The sequence below is a fragment of the Lathamus discolor genome, chromosome Z (genome assembly GCF_037157495.1).
Source record: "Lathamus discolor isolate bLatDis1 chromosome Z, bLatDis1.hap1, whole genome shotgun sequence".
NCBI lineage: Eukaryota > Metazoa > Chordata > Aves > Psittaciformes > Psittacidae > Lathamus > Lathamus discolor.
Genome location: NC_088909.1, coordinates 84,927,466 through 84,953,684, shown reverse-complemented (window position 1 = coordinate 84,953,684; position 26,219 = coordinate 84,927,466). Strand labels below are relative to the sequence as shown.

The 26,219-nt window shown below is 38.6% G+C and overlaps 1 protein-coding gene across 1 annotated transcript in view; it reads left to right on the top strand.

Annotated features, from left to right (window-relative positions):
- ANKRD31 (ankyrin repeat domain 31) overlaps nucleotides 1-26,219 on the top strand; it is a 68,699-nt gene that overhangs the window by 12,837 nt on the left and 29,643 nt on the right. Inside the window, exons 7-14 of the mRNA XM_065664084.1 lie at nucleotides 3,761-4,390; nucleotides 5,797-5,948; nucleotides 6,402-6,529; nucleotides 13,624-13,766; nucleotides 15,372-15,516; nucleotides 17,952-18,013; nucleotides 20,992-21,523; nucleotides 22,076-22,318. Coding sequence (XP_065520156.1) covers nucleotides 3,761-4,390; nucleotides 5,797-5,948; nucleotides 6,402-6,529; nucleotides 13,624-13,766; nucleotides 15,372-15,516; nucleotides 17,952-18,013; nucleotides 20,992-21,523; nucleotides 22,076-22,318 — 2,035 coding nt within the window. The remainder of the gene's footprint in view (nucleotides 1-3,760; nucleotides 4,391-5,796; nucleotides 5,949-6,401; nucleotides 6,530-13,623; nucleotides 13,767-15,371; nucleotides 15,517-17,951; nucleotides 18,014-20,991; nucleotides 21,524-22,075; nucleotides 22,319-26,219) is intronic.

Below are 26,219 nucleotides of genomic sequence, written 5' to 3'. Positions count from 1 at the left end.
GAAAGTATTGCCAGCAAGTCGAGGGAGGTGATCCTCTCCTCAGAACTGGTAAGGCCACCTGCAGCAAACTATGTCCAGTTCTGGGTCTTCAGTACAAGAAAGATACAGACACCCTGGACTGCATCCAGTGCTGAACTATGAAGAGAATTAAAAGACTGGTACATCTGGTTCTCTAAGGCCTTTGACAGGGTTCCCAACAACATCCTTCTGTTTAAATTGGAGACATCTGGGTTTGATGGGTGGACTGTTTGGTGGATGAGAAATTGGGTGGGTGGTCACATCCAGAAGGTGGTGGTCAATGGCTTCATGTCCAGATGGAGATCAGTAGAGACTCAGTGCTCTGTAGTGGGACCAGTACTGTTTAATCCTCTATCAATGACATGGACAGTGGAACTGAGTGCACCCTCAGCAAGTTCGCAGATGACACCAAGCTAAGTGGTGTGGTTGGCATCTGAAGGATAGGACACCATCCAGAGGGACGTGAACAATCTTGAGAAGTGAATCCATATGAACTCCATGAGGTTTAACAGGGCCAGGTGCAAGGTCCTGCGTGATGCTTGGGGTGACCCCTGGCACCAATACAGGCTGGGGGATGAAGGGATTTAGAGCAGCCCTGCACAGGAGGGCTGGGGAGTACTGGTACTCGAAAGACCTCACCTGGAGTGCTGTGTTAAACTCTGGAGTCCTCAGCCCAGGAAGGACATGGACCTGTTGGAGTGAGTCCAGAGGAGGGCCACAGAGATGAAGAAGGATGGAACAGCTCTCCTTTGAAGGCAGGCTGAGGAAGCTGGGGTTGTTCAGCCTGCAGAAGAGAGGGCTCCAGGTACATGTTACAGGGTGTTCAAAAGGGGCTGATAAGAAAGACAGGACAGACTTTTTAGTAGGGCCTGTTGGAGGGCCCAGTTTTAAACGAAAGGCCCCAGTTCTAACTAAAGGAGAGTAGATCCATACATTCATATAATATATAGATATAATAGATATAGTGAAGTGAATAACATAATGAAGATGTTTTTTACAATGGAGGTGGTGAAACATTGGAACAGATTGCCCAGAATGCTGTCTGATGCCTCATCCCTGAAAACATTGAAGGTCGGATTGGATGGGGCTCTGAGCAACCTGCTCTAGTTGAAGACGTTCCTGATCATTGCAGAGGGTTTGGACTAGATGACCTTTGAAGGTCTCTTCTAACCCAGACCATTCTATGATCTTTTGTATCATAGGACAGGCCAAGAAAGCTAGAACTGTTCATGCTGGAGAAGGGGTGGCTGAAGGAGATCTTGCCAATATGTATGAACACCTGACAGGAAGGAATGAAGATGAGAAAGCTGGACTTCTCAGTACTACCCAGAGAGAACAATCAATGGAAACAAGAAAGAAAGAAATGCCATCTGAAAACAAACAAGCAAAAAAAAAAAAAAAAAAAACAAAAACCAAACAAAAAAAAAAACCCGAAAAAATCACTTTTTAATCATGAGGGTAGCCAAACACTGAAACAGGTTGCACAGAAACCTTGTGCATTTCCATCTTACATAGATACTCAGAACCTGACTGGATGTGGTCCTATGCAACCTGCTGCAGCTGGCACTGCTTGGGCAGTAGGGCTGGACTAGATGATCACAAGAGGTCCTTTCCAGCCTCAACAGTTCTGTGGTTCTCTGTGCATCCCTCATGTACCACTATATAGAAGTAATCTTCAGCTCAGATGATAATGTTGATCTTTCTGACACCTTAACTCTTACAGTGATTCTCTTGTATCTGTGTATTAAAAGGCTGAATTCCTCTGCTGTTTTGACTCCAAGCTAGCAGACAGAGGAGTCCACTTAACGTTTCCACTGCATCCTTATTATTTATGCTTCAGTATTAGTCAGTCAGTAACATTTGAAGGCCACAGTCTGTGACGCCACATGGCCACTGATTTCTCGATAACTTTTTAATTGTTCTCAAAACACATGGAAAAAAGTTCCTTGCATTGTTGTGAATACAGTGCCATCTGCTGGACCTGACAGGTCAGATTAAAGCTGGCTCGCTCCTGTAGTGTGCAAGTAGAGGTGGATATCTAAGGCTTGGGTAAACCTGGCTTGCTCGCTCGCCTTCGTTGCAGTGAGTTTATTAACACACAGTTTTTATATCCACAGACAAATGTGGTTTTTGGTTTTTTTTTTTTTTTTGATGAAAGATGTGCTTGACTTCTCTGTCCACGTGCTTCGTCTGGTCTGTTGTTCTGCATCAGCTGAGGCTGGTGTTGACTGTGGCCATGCTCAACTGTTAGCAGTGTATGCTGAGTAAGATGAGGAAATAAGAAATTCTGGGCCAAAGCCAGAAGGCCAGTAGGATCTGTGCCTGGATTAGGGGAATAATTAACACATGAGGATAGTGGGGGTTTTGTGAACACCAATCACATTTAAGGTGTTGGATTTTAGTTGGGATTTGGGTTTTTAGGATCTTGCATAATTATTCATTTATGCCTGTGTGATACTTCTGCATTAATATAAATGTATGTTTCACCTGCCCTTCAGCAAACTCATTGAACCCTTTTCTTAGGAGATTTGTAATGTATATACACGCTGTTTATAGCACAGTTCTTCAAGTACAGAAAGTCATGCCAGTGACTTTTTTTCCCAATTGTCTAAAGCCTGCACAAATTAGAGATGTAGTCCAAAAAGAAACTGTAATTCAATACAATAAAGTAAGAAATAATCAGTACTTAAAAAAGAACAATTAGCTGCACAGGTACAAGTTAGGAAATAGAAAACTAGGAAAGAATTTTCAACAAGAGTCAGGAATTTACAGTGGCTTACAAACTGAATGTGAGTTAGTGCTATCAGATTTCTGCCCTTTCTGTTCTACTGTGTGTGAGCTTTATCAAAATTACATTCCCAGTGGTTAAAGGATTCTTGCAGTGCCCAGTATTGCCACTTGCTGGCAGCAAGAGTCTAAAAATGTATTGAAATAGATTTCCTTAAGATCAAATATTACTAAACAACAGCACTATTATATACAAATGTTATCTAGAAAAAAATACAGTTTAGTTCTGCTGGGGCATCTGGTCTTCTGCAGAATATTTGGACCAGGGATAAGAAAAAACGTCGAAAAGGCTACTAATTGGTTTAAGAATGGATGTACCTACTGAAAGCAGCTCAGAGTATTAGAAAAACAGTAGTGGTATTACTTTTCCAAGAACAGTTATGATTTTGTGGTTCTGTATTCTGTAATTGTATTCCACAATTCTGTATTGTGGAAACTCAAACGTGCAGTGTCCAAACATATGCCTAAAGTTTTGAACTCAAGCTTGTGAAGCAGAAATGCTCCATACCTGTGTGGGATCCACATAATCACATACTCAAAACTCATACATTGTGTTTTACTAACCGTGCTTTTTATATTATTGTGAATATGTTAACTTTCATTATTTCTGGGTGACACGTAATGCCTTTTTTTTTAAGCCCTCTTAATACCCTCAGGTCATTGGCAATGACATAGTATCTTTGATTTTATGAAAGATTTAGTCTGTCTTACTCTGAATTTTCACTGCTAGGGAAGGTAAACAGTTAAGGTGCTCTACTTTTGAAACAGACCTCATTCTGACCCTTGTTGAGAAATTCTATGAATTCTTAGGAAGGCTATAAGCCTAGTAGTTTGCACAAAAATTGCAGACAAAATACATGTATTTATATGGATTACTTCTCAAGTGAATGTTAATGACATGCTTTTAAGAAAGAGCTGTTCCAGTGCTTTTTGTAAATGTTTTTTAAATGTTTAGATTTCACAGAAATTAAATGAAGATCTCTCTCCAGACGTAAGCGTTTGTCTAGATGTCCTGGAGGATATGATAATGGTTCCAAACGAACAGACATCACAACATACATTTCCATATGTTTTAGAAGATTGCCAGGGAACCTGCATGACCCCTTCTGGCATGGATAACACAGTAAAAGAACATTCCCATGATGATGATACACATCTTTCACTGACATCTGTAGGGAAGATTTTCATGGAAGCATTCAGTGAACTGAATATAGACACTAGTGATCTTGAAATTACTGATTTGTTGGGATCCCTCAGTGATTCTGAGAATCTTAAAATGATAAACCCATTGCCTGACTATTTAGGTCATTTCTGTTCCATTGATTCATTAGCAGATGAGAGCAGTGATGCGCTGCCAGTAGAGCTTGTGACAGCTCTGAATGCCATGTCAGGATCTCCTATAGTGCCAAATGAGATACAGCTTAACATAGAGGAAGAGCAGTTAAATTCAGAACCTAGTATTCTCCAATTAGGTGATGACTGTACACAAATAACAAACAGGACTGAGCCTCAACTTGCTAAAACTCAGATGGAAGAAATAAAAGCCTTAAGAGGATCTGACTTGCAGAGGACAACAAATGAGCAAGTATATACACAGTTTAATTAATACTTGAAAAAACATGTTTATCATGAAATGTTTTATAGAATAGCCAAATTACTTGGGGTTGTGAATCTTAGTAAAGAATAAACTGGCATCAGTAATTTACATGTTTAATACATTTGAATTGCTTTTTGTTTAAAAATCCAGTAGCATTTTTCGTGTTTTGATATCAATGTTACAAGAATGTCTGAGCTTGCTGGGATGGGAAATCCCAGAAAAGTTAATTCAGTGACTGATGTGGAAATCTATAATCAGCATGGGAGTTTCAAAAACTCTTGATGCCTCTGTACCTGTTCTGTGTCTCATGTTCTCTCAAAGGAAAGTTCCAAAGACCCATATCATCTCTGAACCTGGAGGGACCACAGCTGCTGAATGTGTCAATTAAAAGAATTAATCAGCAAATCCTCCATTTTCATCTATGTCCCAAAAAAAGGACTAACAAGTTCTCCCGCATCATGTGAAAGAGCTATTATGCATGTTTGCTGAGGGTGTGTGCTAAGAGCTGTCAGCATTACTCAAGTGTATAATGAGCTAATGAGTACCCAGGTTTCGGCAGCTTGAGCGATACTTTGCAGCACATCATACTCTGCTGACTAAAACAGTGAACATACTCAAATTAGCTGCCATGGGATGACATATCTTCAGGGTGGGCTTTCTCGTCCTATTAAAGATAAGTCTCTTGTATACACCAGTCATTTAGGTTCCCCTTTGCACAACTTAGGACAATGTGAATTATCATCATGTCTGAAAGTAACTCTTCCTCTTCACTAGTGGTAGGGGTAAGAAGGATGTTAGTGTTGTCTAGAAACCTGGCTTTTAGAAGGCTGAAGGTAAGTAAAGTGAATCTCATCTGTGGTGGCTATAGCTCAGGTATGGCATGTCTTTAGAAGTAACATCTTAAGTGGAAGTTACTGAACCTTAGGTGAGACATGGTTCCTGATCTTGTGCACATATCTAGGTTTGTGCAAGAGTGAGATAAAATGGGCTAGTTTAAGACATCTTAAATATCACTTTATTTTTTAGGGCAGGAGCTCTTGTCCATAGGAAGGTGAAATGAATCTGTTAAGTCATTTCATATGTCCAACCAAACATTTTTCAGATTAGTAACAGCTTTGTTCACTGCAGCCAGTCTAGATTTGTTGTCTAAGTTGTCATTCTGAGTTTCCAAATTTCCTTGGCTAGTTCTGCCAGGGGCACATACTACTTTAGGAGTGTTTCTCCTTTGGCAGCCTCTCTCTGTTGTCTCTGTAGAGTTCCAGTTATTTGGTTAAGCAACCCCTCTGGTTTTTGTGAGTATACATATAAGACAATGTTCTTGGAGCTCCTGTATATACCACCCTTGCTTTAACTGCATGCTACCAGTTCCTTGTAACGTTTACTTTTTGTTATAGCCTGTGGGTGATCAGCAAAGAGAGAAGGAAGTAACTTCAAATAACTGGGGTGCTGCCTGTAGTGAAAAGCAAACTGTTCAGGGAATTGCACATTTAGTGAATGCTCCCGCGTGTGCAGAAGCAGCCCAAACAACATCAAAGAAAGCAATGCAGTTGGGCGAGACCTCCTCAAGAGAGTGCAGAGCTCCTATTTCCAGTCACTGCCAAATGCTTGAAGAAACTCAGCAGAGAATGTCTCACAGTGGCAGTACAAGAAGAAACAAAGCTAAGGATTTTGAGTATGACAAAATCATGCATAATATTCTTAAATTAATTTTTAAAATTAATGTAACATACAGAGTACTCATTCCTCATGTGAGTGACTATAAATGATGAAAAGGTAAAAGGTACCTTTTTATTTGGAGATCTGGAAGTAAGTTCTCTTCTGACTTTCTCTTTTTTCAGTACTACCTAGGTTAGTCTGTATACTTGCATGCTATTACAGACTTCCTTTAAAAATCAAATATATTGATGTTTTTATCTCTCATATATAGATTTATATAGAGAATATAGATTTGTATGGAGAATTATATGTTTTTGTTGATTCTAAGCAAATCTCTTGTCAGTGAAATTCATGAATCTACTTCTGAAGATAAGCAGGATCTAGAAACAAACATACACCAAGAAATAACTCCAAATGAGGATAGTAAAGTTAAGCAGAGAAGAAGGAGCAAGAGAATCAAAAACAAACTGAGTAAGATATCTGTTGATTTTTTATTTGAACAACTATACTGAATCAAACATAATTCTAAACTTTCCAATATATTGGGACATGGATTTATTTTAAAAGGATGGTATAAAAAGTCATTTTAATAATTAAAATTATTGATAATTTCTCTCAGTCATTTAAACCTAAATATTAGCAACCTAACAGTTTTTTCTTAAGGAGTTTATTCTTAAACTCCTTAAGAATCATGAGATTTTTTTTTCCAGGATTCAGTTTTTATCACAGCATTTTATATGAAAAAAAATTAAAATGCTGTATTCTGAAAAGTAGAGGAGAAATGTTTTCATGCAGAGCGAAAATGTAGATCCTAATATACATTTATAAATCCTTCTAAAATCTAGTGTTCTGTGTGAGACAACATTCTGAGGGCATTGCCATACTCAAGAATTGACCTATTCAAACCGATTCTTCCTATTTTGAATGCCTGATGTTGTTACCATGTCTGTTTCAAATATAGCATTATAAGGACCTCACTCCAACAGTCACGGAACACTCTTTTGAAGTATTTTTCCTTGCAGTGTGCTTTGTCAGAGAGAAAGATTGCAATTTTTCATCCTTTGAAGATGCATGCAGAGAAATTCATTGCCTCAGAGAATAAGTGTGTAGCAGAATACAGAATTTTCTCACTCAAGTGCTCACTCCAGAAGCTTTAAGACTGGGGTCTTAGAAGGTGGTTTTTTTTAAGCCCACTCAGTCTAGATTTGTCTGTGCACCTGCAGTCATTTAAACAGCTTGCAAAGTTTGGAAGTATTTGAACTGTAACAGCTACATCTTGGATGTTACAACATATGAGTAATTCTACCTCAAATTAACAAACCTTTTCTTTTACAGGGTTTTAATTACTCCCAGTGGAAGCGCTGTTTTCATGAGATTTAAAGTTGTATGACTAACTGCTCATCTATTTCAAATTGACTTACTAATTCCCACTCAGAAAACAAGCTGTTGGGTTTTTAGCATGATTTCTACAGAAGGAGTTGCATTGGTTATAGAGGTAGCTTCATATTAGTCCAATCTAGCAAGTTTACCTCCCTTTCACATCAGATCTAGCTGTCAAGTTTGTGAGTCATCTGAGTCTGGTCATTCACTGAAGAAAAACCAACCCCATGAAAAACGTCAGTTTGGATCAGCAAGCACCACTTATTTTGCACAAAGTCAGACACCAGGAAGGCAGGGCAGAAGTGATTGGAAATAGATCCTGGCAAAGTAACAGGTTAAATTGGATTAAGTGTAACACACAACTCTGCCTTGTTCTGTATATATCTGTGGTTTAATCCCTCCTGAGCTGCTTGGCAGGTTTAGACCAGCTTTAGACCTTGGCAGGTTTTAGACCAGGGAATGCAGTATCTTTAAATGATTAAGGTCTTGCAAGGCTGGACAAGTAGAGGAGACGGGTACTGTCCATGTGGTTAACTGAGGAAAGGTCCTCAGTAAACTCATACCTGTTAGATTCTAAAAATCTACACAGAGACAAGAATTTAAGAAGGCTGGGAATTAGTCTGAGCTCACGGTATATAACGATGTGCAAACCAGCAGAGACATTAGGCTTTCTGAGTTACAGCTCAAGGAAAACTATAAGTTTGTAAGGTCATACTTAAAACGGCTGTTTCTGACACCCAGATGGAGTATTAGGGCTAGTGAGCCAGATCTACAGAAGTGGAGAGAAGCAGTGTATATAGTCTACTGTCCCAACTTTTTTCATTAGTAGATGAATTAATGGCCTAGGCTATGCATTGTTCTTTCTTTCCTCCCTTCTTTCTTCCCTATTTTTCAGGAGAGGAAGTAGCAAGGATGCTCTTCTCCACAGCATGAGGGTATGCTGGGATAGCACTGCTGGTGCAGTACAGAACAGCTCATATATGTATTGGAAATAATTTAACCCAAGCTAAAAAACTGTAATGAGTACATAATGGGAAATCATATTTGTTTGTAAAACAATAAGCTGAAAATTAAAAATAGTACCTTTCTACTTTTTCTTTTTTTTTTTTTTTTTTTTTTTTCATTTAGACCTCATATTCCCAAGTAACTGTTCCTTTTGCTCATTGCAGAAATCGCTGAACTGGTTGTTCAGTAATGGGTAAAATTAATCCGAGGGAGCTAATCTCAATCACTATCATAGTGTAAATATTCCTTGCTCACGAAGTGGAGGTTTTGAAATAGAAATGAATACAAAGAATGGCTGATAAAATTGGTATTTAAGAAAGGAAAAAATACTGAATAACTCCCTAGCTATTGAAATGAATGTCTTGTAATGAATTGTAACCTAGAATAGCATAGCAATTTTATTATCCAGTGGGAAACAATGCACTTTGAGAAAATGTCATTAAAAGGGACGCACTTCTACGAAGTGATATTTCTGTGCATTGAATTTCAGTTGTTTTGTTATGGAATTCAATATGACATCTTTTATTGAATAGTATTACTATTTAATTGATAATTTTTTTTGAGATACTTGGTTCTACTAGGTTAAGGGACAATTTTTTTTCTCCAGAAAGCTTATTTACTAACTTTAATGCAAGCTGAAAACAAGAGAGGAAAGATATTTTTCTCTTCCACAGATCTTTTGCATTATTTTTCAGGACAAGAAGCCTTTGGTAGGAATTCTGTAAATCCAGTTTGCCCCACTTCACTTTCAGTTATACATAGGAGGAATCTATATGGTGAAACCTTACTTCATAGGGCTGTTTTTCATCAAGATGTAGACCTTGTACATAACATAATAAAAGCTGGTGGAAATGTAAACATTCAGGATTATGCTGGTAAGTTGCAGTTGTGTCAAAATACTATTTCAAAACAAGTACCTACCGGTAAGAAGTGCATATTATGAGTCTGTGCAGCAGACAAGACACTAGGTTTGTGGCTAGTCAGTAGATTATTAAATTTTTATTAGTTTAACTTGGTAATGGATCATGAGAAAATATATATAGACCTATGTATAAAAGTATATTTAAAAAAAAGTTCATGGAGAAAATAAGCACTTAAAAAATTATAGAATGATGCAGTTGAGTTTACATAGCCTTGATTTGACAATCCTGTTCATTTTTATCACAAACCAGTCTCTTAGTTAAATAATCAGTGTAATGTTTTTAATTTATTTTTTTTTTGTTTCTGTTTCAGTGGCAACTTGAAATGCCAAGATTTAAATTTTCCAGTTTACTTTTTCAGGGTCTGTGATTTTGTTCCTTGGATCTTAAAGGAAGTTGTAGCTTCAGAATTTCACACTGCTTTGATTTTGTAAAGTTCTGAGTACTTGGAATTTTGCAATTTTACTTCATCTTTGGCACAAAAAAGGAAAAAAAAGCATGACAAGTAGTGGCCAGCTGTGAACATTTGGTTGAAGCATTTCACTTTATGGGGCTTCACTTGTGATATTCTGTGTCAAAGACATTGCCAGACCCTATGTATCAGCTGATTGTTTCAAATGTAAAACCGTTGTTCCTTCTTTTTCGGTTCCATGTCTCATCCTTTATGCTCTCTAAACTTCCATAACAATAGAGAAAATGGATTCACAGTTATTTGGCTTATTTGGTAGAAAACTTTTGAGTCAGAATGTTTCCATCTAGTGCAGTGGCTAGGATTTCACAACTGTTCTGTGGGAACAGTGACAGCAAAAAAGTGTTCTGCAGTTGAATGCTGTTGCATAATGTGGGCATATAACAGACCAAAATTAAGGTAGAAAATCTTTGTCTTTTGGAAAATATTGAGATGGATTGGGTAGCAGCAAATCTCAGACTTTTACAGCATAGGGCTTGGGCATTAAAGCTAAGAGTGACTGGTAATGTGTGTTAACTTGTGCTAGAGTGTAGGTAAGAAAGTATTTTTATAATGGTTTCAAAGCCACCTGCTGATGACAGACGGAGAAGCATTGCTGGTGTGGGTTAAGTTCCAGCCTCTGTGGTGAAGTGTACTAAAGTGCACTGGTTTCAGCTTTTGCCCTCACAGATACTTCCTTATTTGCCTTTGCACATTTTGCCAGGACACTGTTTCCTCATTGCTGAGACTCTGGCAGCTATTTTTTTGGTGCAAAAGGAGCACAACTGCACAAAATTTGTTTTAATTGAACTCCTTGAAAAGTTGAGAGGCTGACCTAGCCTGACTTCTTTTGTTAGTAAAGAAGGTGTAATCAGAAAGAAGTACAGAACCATAGAATCACAGAATGGTTTGGGTTGGAAAGGACCTTAAAGCTCATCTACTTCCAACCCTTCTGCCACAGGCAGGGACACCTTCCACTAGACCAGGTTGGTCAAAGTCCCATCCAGACTGGCTTTGAACACTGCCAGGGATAGGGCTGCCACAGTTTTTCTAGGCAACCCGTTTTGGTGTTTCACCACCCTCATTTCTCCCCAATGTCACGCTCCTTTTGCTGCAGCCCTGCATATGGTTGGCTTTGTGGGCTGCAAGTGCATGTTGCTGGGTCGTGTTGAGCTTCTTGTCAACCAGCACCCCCAAGTCCATCTCCTCAGGGCTGCTGTCAGTCCAGTCCATGCCCAGTCTGTAGTTGTGCTTGGGATTTTCCCAACCCGGGTGCAGGACCATTCACTTGGCCTTGTTGAACTTCATGAGGCTGGCATTGGCCCATCTCTTAAGCCTGTCAGGGTTCCTCTGGATCCCATCACTTCCCTCCAGCATATCAACTGAACCACAGAGTTTGGTGTCATAGGCAAGCTGGCTGAGGGTGCACTCAATCCCACTGTCCATGTTGCCAGCAGAGATGCTGAAAGTCACCAGCTCAGTACCAACCCCTGAGGAATACCCCTGATCTCCACTTGGACATTGAGCTGTTGACCATAACTCTTTGAGTGCGACTATCCAGCCAATTTTTTGTTTACTGGGTGCTCCATCCATCAAATCCATGCCTCTCCAGAGACAAGGATGCTGTGCAGGACAGTGTGAAATGCCTTGCACATCCAAGTAGATGATGTCAGTCTCTCTTTCCTTATCCAGTAATTCCATAGAATGCCACCAAATTTTCAGGTATGATTTGCTCTTAGTAAAACCATGTTGGCTGTCACCAGTTGCCCTCTTATTGTCCATAAACCTTAACATAGTTTCCATGAGGATCTGCTCCATGATCTTGCTGGGCACTGAGGTGAGACTGACCAGCCTGTAGTTCCCTCCGTGTTCCTTTTTAACTTTTTTAAAAATGGGGGTTATATTTCCCCTTTTCCAATCAGCGGGAACTTCACCAGATTGACACAGTTTCTCAAATATGATAGATGACTTGGCGACTACATCCACCAGTTCCCACAAGACCCAGGGAGGCATCTTGTCAGGTCTCATGGACTTGTGTACCTTCAGGAGTTGCCAGACCTGTGCCACTTTGAAATGTAATTTCATCTTGGGCTCTTTGGGAATCATTGTTCTGATCATTATATTCTGCTTCTGTGCCTTTTCTCTTCCTTGAAAGTACTCCACCAGTGATTGCGCATATCTTAGCCTCGTATTTTTCCTTATTATTGCGCTACCGTAACTTACTGAGTTCTTGGGTACATTTGAGTTTCGGTTTTGGGTTGGGTTGGGTTTTTTCCCTCTGTTTTATTTCCTAGACATCAGCACATAGGATATGGACATCATGGAGGAGATACTGTCTGTGCTCTCAGTTTGAGTTGTAATTCACAGTGCCTTAAGGGAGCTGAAAAACAGTCACAATGAAACTTGTGTTTCACCTTAGTCTGGAGCACACAAAGTATCTTCAGAGAATGATGTTGCTAAACTCTTATCAATTGTACATGTTGCAGGTTCAATTTTTCAGTTTATTATCTCAGACATAGGATACTTTTTTAATGAAGAAGAAATAAGTACTTTCTTTTAAGTGAATCTTTTTTATCCTCTGCTGAACACATATCAAGCTTTTGCTCTGGAGCATAGAGTTAGTAGAGTTTTTTAACGAAATAGACTGTAAAATGGAAGTTACGTGTTTTACAGATTATACGGTTATAAAACCGTTCATCTTGAAGCACTGTCAGCATTAGGCAATGTAGTTGAAACTTAGTTGAGTTTCAAGCGTTTGGGAACAAAGCCTAAAAGCACAAGATTTTTTAACAACTTGGTGCAACATCCTGTGGCCATAACAAATACAATTCTATACAGATATACAATATTCTAGGTTGGGTGGTGTATAAAAGATCCTCAGGAGTTTCACTTTCCAATGAAATTAAGATAATTTTGCACAGTGGGAGCAAAACAGTCTTAATAAGCCAGATTCACATACTAATTAACATATTTAGTATGTGAATTAGGCCCAGACAACCTTCTGATGATGGGAGATGATTGAAGAGTAAGTCTGCCAATCAAAATGGTCTTCTGGAGGGCATGGTGGTTTGAGAGCTGGAAGGTAGGACATAGAAAATTTTCTGTCTTTTCCCCTTTTCTCACATTACGAAAAACTGTCACATAGTGAATGTTTAAGGAGCTGATGCAAGGCTATGATAACCCAGTTCAGAGACTTACATTACGTCTTTTATCCATCCATCCACTCCATCCTTCATGGAGTAGAATTGCTTTGTGTGTCATGAAGCTCATATCTTGGTTTATTATATATAGCTGGGAATGGATATGGAATTTCAGTAAGGATTTTTCCTTGCTTTCTTTGGGCACTCATACTATTCTTGGATAGTCTTAGAAAACATTTTTGTTTCACAGTAAAGAGTCCAGGTCGTTATTTTGTCTCTTATCACTTACCCCCTTCAGCATGGCTATGTAAGTAAAAGGGTGCTATAAAAAAAAAATTCCTTTTTCTTAAAATAGAACTTACGTTTTATTGGGGGAGAAATTCCTAAGATGTGGGTGAAATAATTTTTAGTCTCTTCTTTCATAACAAAGCTGTCAAATCTAAAACTAATATTGTTACAGCAGCATGTGGTTCTTCAGTAAGTGAAAATTTTAACAAAAGATTGAGATCTACCAAACCGTGTGACTTTTTCATAAACATTTCTTCCTACAACAGTTTTTACCCTTTTCAGTATACTCTCTCAAATATTTATTAAATAGCCAACCTAAAACTGACATAAATTTTTATAAATTATTTCACACAAGTATGAAATACAGGTTTTTCTTTTTTGTAGGCTGGACTGCACTACATACAGCAAGTGTGGAAGGCTCTCACAGGATTGCAAATGAGCTTTTGAAAGCAGGAGCTGATGTTGATGCTAGAGGATATGAACAAGTAACACCATTGCAAGATGCAGCTAAGGAGGGCCATTATGAGGTATATTCCTAACTGAACATGAATTATGGTTTAGGGATATAAATTATTGTTGTTGGGTTTAAAAGGTCAAGTAATCCTTTTACACGTAGCTGGTCTTTTCAGATTATGGATAAATTCAGGAGCTCGCAAGTCCTTTCTGCCCAATTTCTGTTCAAATCATTCCATGCGTTACAAGATTTGTCCAAAAGCAGAAATCAATTGGGTTTCTAACTGTTCGGGACAATAGCTGAAGTACTGAGGAATAGATTGCTCCTGTTTAATAACATTTCACTTGTTTTGTAATCACCTTACAGAATAATTTATGACCTGAGCAGTCCTCTGAAGTTTTAATTACTTTTTCATTATTTGATAAACATGCATGTATGGCGTGCAGCCACAGCCATGCACAGGCATGTTTTGTCTATTATCGCATAGTATGGAGAGTTATGAAGGCATTACTTTGTATTTTGTATGGTCTTAAACATGAAGTCAACTGAATAGTCAATTTGAATTAAGTATGAGTTTTGTTGCCAAATGCTGTGGTTTCATAAGCCAGTGTCTGCACTGTGGATCCTCTTTCAGTCTGTCACTGGTTGCCTCTGCCTGTCTGTGGAGGTTCCTTGGGTGGCCCAGATTTATGTAGGAATTCTGCTTGTCCCTTTCACCTACTTGTCATTTCTTTCACTAGAAGTGCTCATATGCTGCCTAATACTTACCAATTTCCAAGATTTTTTAGGTTTTTTTTTTGTGTTTTTTTTTTTTGGTGTGGTGTATTAAGTTTTGTCCTTACACTGGTCTCAGCTACGTCACTTGGGGTGCACCAACATCATTCAATACAGAGCTGTGTTACAGTTATAAGAGCTGGTATATCCACAGGGAATGGTAGTATGTGGTGGCACTGTATTTCCTCAGGACCAGTATAGCTGTATCACTGCAGTGGTCTGTCAGACTTAATTTTTGTTGCTTCTGACTAGCAACAAAATAGTGATAGTGATTCAGTAATACAGCTTTTGGTAACATGGTATTTGGAGCTGTTTTTTTCAATGGTGCCTTCTGTGAGTGAAGTTATTACTGTATACTAGAAATACACCTTTTGACTGCTTTATTTGTTTCTGCACCTACAATATGGCAAAATTAATTTCTTATTTCAGAAAAATTGTAAGTGTATGAGAGACTTTCTAATAGTATAGTTAAGGGGGAGAGCGTGTAAGTGTGATGTGTAGCTAAAGATCTCAGGAATCTTCTTCTCAGGAAGAAGAATTCTCAACATTACTTGTTGAAAAAAATTTGAGATTTGAGACAACCTGTGAAGCCTAATATGGGTTTTGCTGTGGATTGAACCCTTTTTTATTTGATTTGTTTTTAGCATGTATGTATTGAGAAAACTTCAGATTAAAAACTGGAATGAATTTGTAAACATGAAAATAATCAGGTGATAAGATAATGATGCATCTAGGGGAATGCTTGGGGTCTGTTACTAGAATAGAGAGGGATTGTTTGTCCTAGGCCTTAGATTTGGTTTTAGTTGCTCATGTTGTCAAGCAGCAAGAGAGATAATCCCTTATAAGGAAGGAGTATGGGAAATACTGTCAGAAAATAAACAACCTGAAAAAATTCCTTTTCCAGATGGCAGAGTTATTACTTTTTTATGGAGCTGATCCCTTATTAAAAAATGAGATGGGAAGATGTGCATTGGAAGAAGCTTCTGACCCAGCTATGAAGAAACTGCTTAAAAGCTATGTAGCAAAATACAGAATAAATTCAGTAGCAGGTAGGATAGAGTTATTCTCACATACCACATTCTAAATGGAGAAATTCAGAACAACTGTTGCACTGTATTTCCTTAATTCCTTCTAGTAGTTCCATGGGCTTTACTGTCTCATGCCTGAGTACCAGTGGGCGCTCCTGACCCAGCACAGTTGCTGTACATTGGCAGAGTAAAACAGATAATGATGTACAGCTTTTTCTTGGTCTGGAGCTACCTTTAAATTTGAAATTAAGATATCAAGCACAATATCTGTTACCTATCTAAATGTAAAATGGTGACTTGTTGATTGTTGAGGAATGGCTTTAGAGGTAAAGATAAAATTTGTTCTAAACTGGTGTAGAGGGTGAATTTTGAAGGATCCATAAGGTAAAAAATGGATATAGGATTAGATCAAGATCTTGGGGGTTGCCAAGCCTTAACTGCTTATCCTTAACTGCTAGTCTTAGGACTGAGACAAGAGTAATATTGCTGTAGGTAATAGCTAATGATTCTATGAGGGGTTGGTAGGTGAACATTTTGGTTAAGGCGAGAGTTTGATTTTGTACAGTCTTAGGAACTAAGCTGAGAAGAAGGTTCAGAAGAGACTGCCTACGCAACCAGGCAGTGTCCCTGTGCTCTTCTGAGAATACCTGTCATTTCATCTGCTGCCTATGCGTCTCCTTTTTGCCTTCTAGTTTGACCAGCAGGTCTTGACTCATACATGCTCATCTCTTGCCATCTCTCCTTGATTTCTTGCACCTGGGAATTGCGAGCTCATGTGCACTATGGAAAGCATCCTTAAAGATCTGCCAGCTCTGTTCTGCTCCTTTGTCCCTGAAGGCAGTTTTCTAGGGTTAGTCCTACTGACTAACTCCTTGAACAGCTAGAATTTTTCTTTCCTAAAATTTAAGAGTCCTGACTTTACTCTTCTCTTGACCCTTATCCCCCAGGACTGCAAACTCTGCCAGTACATGGTCACTCTGCCTCTGCAACCCGGGCTGCCTCCAATCTTGACATTACTGATTAACTCACTTGTGTTGGTGACCATCAGATGCAGTACTGCATGCTCCCTGGTAGACCTATTACTTGACTGAGGAACTTATCCTCAGTGCACTCCAGGAATCTACTGGATTGCCTACAGCTCGCTATGCTGCTTTTCCAGCAGATACCAGGGTGCCTGAAGTCCTCCAGCAGGATGAGGGCTTGTGAGTGTTATGCCTCCTGTAGCTGGAATACAAAGGCTTTGTCAATAGGCTCCCCTTGATTGTGTGGCCTATAGTAAACAACATATACAAGGTTCCCTTTGTTTCATTGGACTTGAATTCTTACCCATAAACTTTCAACCTCCTTCTGGCTATTCTTCAGAGACAGCTTTTCACAATCTACCCATTTCTTGATGTACAGCATCTCTTCCACCCCTCATTCCTCACCTGTCCATTCTGAACAGCTTGTAGCCGTCAATAGCCACACTCCAGTCGTTGGATTTGTCCCACCAAGTTTCAATAATGGCAACTAGGTCATAGCTTTCTGGTAGCACAGTACGTTCCAACTCCACCTTTTTGTTGCTCCTGCTTTGTATAGAGGCACTTCAGCTGTGCTATTGGCTGTGTAACCTTTTTAGAGGAACACACTTTAATTCCTCTAAGGTGTTTCCCCAGTGTTTCCCTGTTGGCTTCTATTACCTCAGGAACCCCTGGTTCATCTCTGTAAGACTTCAGGTGTGCTCCATTGTATTCAGTATGTGTCAGAGCAGCAGGGGGAGGCCCATCCCTCTAACCTTGGTGTGATATCCTACAGCTTCTCATGGACAAACCTGGTATTATCCCACTCCCCTATCAAGTCTAATTTAAAGTTGGTAGTGAGCCCCACTAGCTCATGAGCAAAGACCTCCTTACCGCTTTGACAAAGGTCCATCTGACACTGGCAGGCCTGCTGCCATGCAGACCATCCCATTATCGAAAAACCTGAAACTGTGTCAGTGACACCAGTGAGAGAGCCATGTATTAATAAACTGGGTTCATCTGTTTCTTCCAGTGTCACTGCCCACAACTGGAAGGATAAAGGGGAAAACTACGTGTGCACCAGGTTCCCTTACCAACTGTCCCAGGGCCCTGGTATGCCATGTTGCAGCTTCATCACCACCCACACAGAAGAGCAGTAGTGTGTAATAGTCTGCGGGCTGGGGATTCCTTCTATACTTAAACCTGCCACAGCCCACACTGACCCATTAGCGTCCAACAGTCCTCTCTGATCAAGGCTTATCTTGTGGCACTCCTTTGTACCTTTCCCTGACCTTTTAGATTCTAATAGAACCCTTACAGCTTGATTTTTTTATTTTTTTTTTTTTGGTAGCTAAATGTGCTAAGTTACACACAGGATTGTGGACACAAGGTGGTACATATGTAAAGTAAAGAATTACAGTCTTTTCAATTCTGGTTTCTTTCCATATTTCATTTCAGGTGGAGATGCTCCAAAGAATATGTTAAATGCTGAAAGTGTGGAGGATACAAACCTGCATCAGGTACATCTTTACAAAGAATCCTGATATCAATTTGATGCTGAACTGTTAGTGGCTTGATAGCAGTCTTCCGTAAACTAAAGGAGATGACTGTTTCTCAAATGTGTTTTGAAATTAGCACATAATGTACTAGATGCTTCATACCCAGCAGGGGCTGAAACAGAGTGATATTCAGTGCTACACTAATTATTTGCCAAGCAGTTGATGATCCTCACTTGTATTTGGGAAAAGTTGCAGCCTTATGAAAATGCAAAGCAGAGACCATAAGCTGCCTCTCATGGACAGTGGTTCCTGCTGAGTTTTTGCAGGTGCTGCAGAGGTAATTTACAGTAAGCATGGTATGTCAGTGCCTCCTGGTACCTGCAGAAACCTGACTGAAACTGCAAGATGTTGCCTGTCTTGAAGTGGTAGTATAGCTGCTGCTTGTCTCTGTGTAGTAGGTTGTGTTGGATTTCAGTAAGAAAAGGTTAGGGAGCCACTGTCTTACAGAGGGATTTCACAGTTATGCCGTGAGACCTGTGTGGGAGCTAGTGCCTCACATGAAGACAAGACACTATGATCAGTCATGTGAGTCATAGTTTGTTTGCGTATAGCACAACAGTTTTTTGCATTAAAAGCTGTACTCTCGCTTTCTCATTTTCTGTTCTTTGAACAATGATACCTGGTAATATCTGAAACATATAATGCAGTGTGCACAGTCACTTAATTCTTGCTTTCTGAAGTTTTATGTAGTAATGAGAACTGTGCTTGTTATTCATAGTAATGCAGCCTACAGTGTCCTTAGAAATGTTATAAGATCATTCCTGGTGTATAGACTTAGATTACAATTTAAAACATTAGTTGATTGATGAAGAAGGTGTTGGGAACATTAAGTTGGGAAACCTATTACTATGGCTGTGTAACTGATGATTTCGGTAGTTCTGTGAGCTGTTGCAGTGTTTATGTTCTGGTTCTATCTCCAGACACAAAGTAATCAACAGGATAATTCTATGTAGTCATTGGCCTTTGGAGCAGTTTTCTTCTGAGATTGCCATGAGTTAATTCTGCAGGGGTTTGCTGTGTTATTTCGCTTTCTTTATGATTTCCATAGGTTTGCCAGCAATGTGAACCTGGTGTACGACCACAGAAGCAATGTAGTTTTAATTCTTTAAAGGCAGAGCATTAATATGAAACTGGTTCAATTTTCAGAAATAAATAGAAGTGTAAAGCCCTTCAGTAACATTTATTATTGGATTTCACACATTAATTTTTACCCTTTTATACCCATATTTCTTAGTTGCTTAATTTCCTTGTCCTGCTGTCTTATGAAGTTACATAGACAGAGGAAATCAGTTAATTTTGTAATAGCACAGTTTTAGAATATAATAAAGCAATTCATTAGAAAACAAAATTAAGTATATGGCCTATTTTGTAGATAGAATTAAATACAGATTCAACATGATGGAGGGACTCTTCATTAGGGACTGTAGTGATAGGACAAGGAGTAACGGGTTAAAACTTAAACAGGGGGAGTTTAGATTGGATATAAGGAAGAAGTTCTTTACTGTAAGGGTGGTGAGGCACTGGAATGGGTTGCCCAGGAAAGCTGTGAATGCTCCATCCCTGGCAGTGTTCAAGGCCAGGTTGGACAGAGCCTTGGGTGAGATGGTTTAGTGTGAGGTGTCCCTGCCCATGGCAGGGGGGTTGGAACTAGGTCATCTTAAGGTCCTTTCCAACCCTAACTATTCTGTGATTCTATGATAATACTAAAGCATCAAAGGAAGTTCTGCTCAAAATGAGCAAAGCAGAAAAACAAATATGGTGAAATATAAAACCAATAAAGTTCTTTAGGATTCTGAAGGTAGAAATCAAATGGGGAGAAAAAAACAAACTTTAAAAAGGATAGATCTGCTGTTGTTACAGAAGAGGCTACAACCAAGGGTTAAACTATTCACAAATAGTGTCTCATGTTAGAGGGACCTCGTGTCCAAGTACAAATCAAGGAACAGTTAAACTGCAGAAAATATATTTCCCTGATGTTGGACCTAATGAAACAGGCCACAGTGTTGACATTTCTAATCATAACTGTTGTATCCCAGTTAATTTGTAGGAAAACTGAGCTAAGTGAGACAAAATTGCAACAGGAACACAAATTCAATACTGGTAACAATGAACATCTCTTTACAGAAGAAAAGGGTAGAACTGGTGAAAGTTCAGTGACATCTGTTGTAACAGGGGAGGAGATTATCAGGTTACACTCCCCCACATCAGTGGTTTCTGGAGAATAAGTGTCTGCACAGCATTCTCAGACTGCTGATTTAGCAGAACTTGCTTCTCTGTCAAAACTTGCTTTGATTTCCTGTTCTAAAGTTACTACAGGTAGTCAGGAGTTATGGCAGTGATAAATATAGTTTCAAGCAGAGTAACAGTAGTAGTTTGAGTGACAGGAATCTAAATACCGATCTGATAATAGAATCATAGAATGGTTTGGGTTGGAAGGGACCTTAAAGATCATCTAGTTCTCACACACACACACACACCCCACCCCCTTCCCCCACCACCATCGGCTGGGTCACCTTCCAGTCCAGTGACGAGGTTGGTCAAAGCCCCATCCAACCTGTTCTTAATTTCCTTAAATACACACCCCCACCCCCCCCAATTTAGAACCAGAGCTAATGCTATATTGCTTTTGATTAAATTTCCATTCTTTCTTTTTTAAATTTCTTAATATTACCAAATAAAATATGGTTATTTAGATGACTTAGATGATTTATCTTGCCTAAGACTTGTGCATAAACTTGTGCTACTCAACCACTGTTCTGTAGCAGTTGTTTGTTTTTTTTAAACTGAGCAACTTGCAACTTCTTGTGAATGTCTTTGTGTAATTTCAGAATGGTTTATTTCTTTGCAAAACTTGACAAATCAACTTAATTCTTATGTTGATGGAAACAAAATTAATGGATCAGCTCTAAATTTAAACCTCCCTGTCTTTGTTTGAGCAGATTTCCTTACAGACAGATGAGTCAGAACCAGCATGTGCAAATTGTCTGCATTCAGACAGCGCGGACATATTGCAACAGACTATTGTAAATGAGGTTCAAAACATTTATACTGATATATCTGGAGATGGAACTAGCTGTACTGAACAGACAGTTCAAGCAAATGCTGAAACACTGTTAGTGCAAGAGTGTTTAGCAGCTACTAATGGAGGAAGTGTTTCTGGAAATCCTTGTGATTCTACTGATAGTGTACTAAGCAGTGCTGAACCGAAGGCTTCACAATCAGAGGGAGGAGGGAGGATCCTGTTTAATGCAGAAGAAAGTGTTGAAGGATGTCGCATTGAAACTGAAAATGTTAGTAGTTTGAGAATGGAGCCTATAACTTTACAACTCCGTGAAAAGCAAATTATTCAGAAGAGATCTCATGAGACCAGTTCAAAAGCAGATTTGCATTTTGGTGTTAATGTAGATAGCAGGTCTCCTTACTCATTTCAGATTGTGGAAAACATGCAGAAAGAAACCTCCCAGAAAGCAGGTACAATATTTTATTTGAAAATTATTTTTTTATGAGTTTGCTGTGAGCATTCTGTGTATTTTATTATAAAAACCTAGTTGTTGGTCCCCAGAGAATTTGTTTTGCTGTTAATAAATAGCAGACACATGGAATGTCTTGTGGTACTGTTATGCCATATTAACTAGTTAGCAATTTTTGTTTTGAATTTTCTTGATTGTTTTATATCCAAGTCCTTATTGTATTTACTAAAATGTGAGCACAATGGTCATTAGAATAACTAAGAGGAAATTCTAAAATACCTTCTTCTTTTACTATCTAAGAATCAGTAAAAGTCATATTTTCACAAAAAAATCTTTGAATTGTTTTGGATTCAGTCTCAGTACATTAACATATGATGGCTAGTGGATAAAGGATTTATTATGTTGAAGTATTTTCAAAATTGAGTGAGTTACTGCATTTTTTAATCTACTACTAGGTGGTAATTTTGACATTCATTTTAATATCAGTTACAATTTCTGAAATTACTGAGTGTTATGCCATAGTTACTTGTAAGTTCTTTTGTTAAACCAGCAGATGAAGTGTTTGCTCAAATAAGTGGGACAAAAGGCTCTGAAAAGAATGGAGACAAAGTAAACGCAAAGATCAGCATGCTTTTGGAGTTTACTGAAACAGGAATCCAACGTAAAAGAATAAGATTAGACCCTCAGGAGACAAACAAAAAAGCAGCCTCATATTCCAGTAGCAGCAAAACAGACCTTTCATCTAAGCAATCACGATTCAGTCAAGGAGCAGACCAGCAGACATCCAAGAAATCAGGTGAAAAGTTAATAGTGGAGGTTTCTTTCTGGCATACATGAAGAAAGCTTTTTGTAATACATAAGGGAAAGTTTGAAAAAATTATGTATCATGTTGAGCAAATACTCAGGGAGTTCCAAATACTTTATATATTTCAGAACTTCGGTCCTTCATTTTATAGAATGCACATATTTATTCTGTTTTATTGTTACATTCCTCAGTCTTTCAGCATTGTGGTTGAGGGGACGCAGGCTCATAATCAAGAGCTTTAAAATAACATTAAATTGATCCTTACTTAGCTATGTTATATAAACGATAGTTTAAAATAACACTAAATTGGTCCTCAGTGAATTATTTTATGTATCACAGATCAAGGCAGAAAACCTGGTTCTCTGTATATTTGGAATATGTATCAAATTACATTTTATGGACTGTATCCTCATCAGGCACAAATCAGCATAGGCGCTAACTGTACTGTTACAATTGGTTTTAGCTGTAGTATGGAAACAAATCTACTTAAGTGAGGATAAGGATCTAGCAGCCTCCAGTGGTTATATTCATTTCTGCCTGCACATGTTGTTTTCTGTTTAGCAGTTTCATGTCTAAGATGAGCATTTGTCTTGTAGCCTTACTGTCACAATAGGGCCCTGATTGCTCATTTACAACTGATTGCTCATCATAGCCCCATACTGCTTTTTTAGTAAAGCTGGCAGTGATCTTGTGTACTTCGGTTCTTTCTGGAACCAGGGAACCATAGCACTCAAGACTTGCTAGAACTAAAACCTCTAGTTTCGATGGGATCCCTCCTCTCTTAAGACATTTAAATGTGGTATATCTGGACCACTGATTCATAAATGTTTAGCCTTGTGCAATTTGGCATTATCCTGAACTTATGTTGAAATTAAAAGAACTATGTCATTAGATGACAGGAATTTCTTGTGTAGCTTTGTCTTGATATGGAATAGAGTATTCGTGTTTTCTGATTGTCTTAGATAATTCTATGGTTTCTGTCTTATAATAAGGAGTTTGGGAATCAGTTTTTCTAGGTTTGATGGATTTTAAAATGCTGCTTTCTTAGGATCTTAGCTGTCCTTGACTATCTCCCTGTATTCTTCTGTTTTCCACAGCAGTTTTCTACAACTGCTTATTTATTCATTACCATTCACTTCCCATTTTTAATTTTGCATTTACTGTTGCTTCCTAATTCCCTTCATACACCAGGTTAGTTTTTGAATCAGTGCAGCTGTTCATCTGGAATGTGTGATATGTTACGAAATACTTCCTAGCTATTATTCATATTTTTCCGCTTTTTTTTTTCATCAGACTTATTTCTAGCTCTGTTAAACTTTGTCTTTCAAATAACTACTGTATCAGTGTAAATGTATGCTTTGTATATACATACATAGGAAAAGGGTTTTTATATATATATATAGGTTTATAGAAGCATGTGTGAATGCCTGTGTATTTGTGTGTGGGTATAGCGTTGGATTTACTTTTCCCAAATGTGTGCAGCAAAAAAACTTATTTTCTTCCTTGGACAGCAGTTATGTGTTGCTGGGGTCTATTGGTCAAACTGAAGTTGTCTTTGAGTGGGAAACTGCTACCACTGGGTATATTGTATATATTTTGAAAATCAGTGGCATTCATGCTCCTGTGTCCACATAATGCTTTTAAAACCAGAGTACGTAACAGCACGCATACTTAATACATGTAACAAATATGCTTGCTCACCCATACACGCACAGAGCATGTATGAATTCATCCACACACATACTGTCAACATACTCAGTTGTTGATCTCTTTTTGTTGTTTGTTGAGTTACTTTCCTTCTCTTTGGGGGCTTTGGATCCTCACAAGTCTTGTAAGTTGAATTAAGGAGTCATCAGGCAGTCTATGCAATGTCATGTAACAGATGAGAAGAAACATTCAGGATCATGCTGATCCTTTTCTTTGTCTTTTGGTAGTCACAGTCTTCTTATCTTTTCCACATGCAGCTGTACAGAATGCTGTTTCCTTTTTCAGTCTCAGGTATTTGTGGTCTTTCAACCCATCTTTAGTTACTGCGCTCTTGAGTTTTTGGACTGGAAGCTTGTATTTTCTTTTTGAAAAGAAAGAAAGAAAAGAATAGGTGCTTCATGTTACCTAGTGCTCTCCAATATCTGACAGTGTTGGCATGAGGCTTCCCTATTTCCAGATTGTTCCTACTATTGTAGGAATGTCTTTTTATTTCACTCTGGGGGGTGGGGGGAGGGAAATCCGTAGTATATCTGGTGCCTTCCATCATCCACTGCTAATTACTGGAAGAATAAACATTCAACATAGAAATGATTCCTTTCCCTACAGCAATTCTTTTTGTAGCTCTTATATTCCTGCTTAATCTTTCTAAGGTCCATGTGCATTAATACATGTTTTTATTTTTTTCCTTTATATTTTTTGCCTCCAATTTTGATTTTAAAAAACTTTATACCATACATGTGTCTAACATTTTGGTTACCTCTGGAACTGCATTTCACAGTAATTTTTCCCCCAAAAGAGATTCATAAGAGATTTATCTAAAATTGAATTATTTCCTTCATCCCAGGAGAATGTGGTGGTTTGAGAGCTGGTGTGAGAAAGCATAGCCCTCTGTGTAGTTGAAAGCATTAATAGCTCTGGAGACTGGGACAATGGCATTCAGATTGCAGCAGAAAAAAGTGGAGTATGGAATAATGTTTTCTGATGTTTTGGGGTTTTCAGATTTTTTTCTGTCTCATGCTTATTCTTCAGTAAGTGGCTTTTGTATCTTATCTGATTGTTTCTGTGTCCTACTGGTCTTCCTGATGCTATTCTATTCTTCAGTAAAAACCTTTTCTTCCTAAATGACACATTGTCACTTTCATCTACAGTCCGTCACTTCGGCTCCCAACTATACTAGGCTCCCAACATGCCTATTCTGCTTATACAGAAGGAAGGTACAAACAGCTCACTTCTTATCTTACAGTTCAGTTTGGGGAAAGAGTTGCTCATTGGCCGAAGTTATAATGTCTTTTTGAAGAAGGATGTCCTTGAAGTTGTTGAGGTGTGGCAGCCTAAACTAATCTGATTGCTGGTTACTGTAATCTCTCCATTTAATCTTTGTACCTCGCTCTGGATTTTGTATTTGCCAAGTACCTAATCTTTCCTGCCTATGACCCACCTGACAGTGCATTCCATGGAGAACCAGTATTTTGTGATTCACATACCAATGTCCCGTTATACTTCTGCAAATGTTTCGTAGCAACCACAAAGAAAAGTTGTGCATGACAACTTAACGGGAAAACTTTGCAATTATTTCTGTTCACTTGCAGCCAATATTGCTAAAGGTCATTAGCTTAATGGTCTGTTGTGCACCTTTTTTTTATTTCCTTCATCTCTAAAAAGTCCCTAGGACATACTCCTATGAAGCAAAGGGGAAGAAAAGGAAGAACCAGAAAGCAGATGATTGCTTTGGGAGTTCATACCCAGAAGCTTTTAGACAAAACGCAATACCTTATCTTACAGAAAAGTAGGTCTCAGATTGGAGGAGTATTTCAGTAATGTGACACTTCTATGTGCTCTAGAATCTTAGTTTTCATTTAAAAAAAAGAAACACTTTAGCTCTTCTGGTTGCCAGGCTCTGTGAGCCAAGCATCCCCAGTGCACAAAGGACTTCCTGAATGCTTTCTGACAGGTTAGAATATGCTATGGTGAGCTCCCTTTCTGCCATAGTATGTCTGCCACATTGGCTGAACAATCTAGTTTAAAATCGGTATGCATATATCCGCGCTATATATCTGTCTTCACTATAGTTGCAGTATGTCTTTCATGTTTTTCCAAACAGTCTTGGATTACAAATTCAGTAGTTTACCTTAAAGGAAACCTTGGAAAATCAAATTTTCTGGAAGGCAGGAGGAGCCTGAAGAAA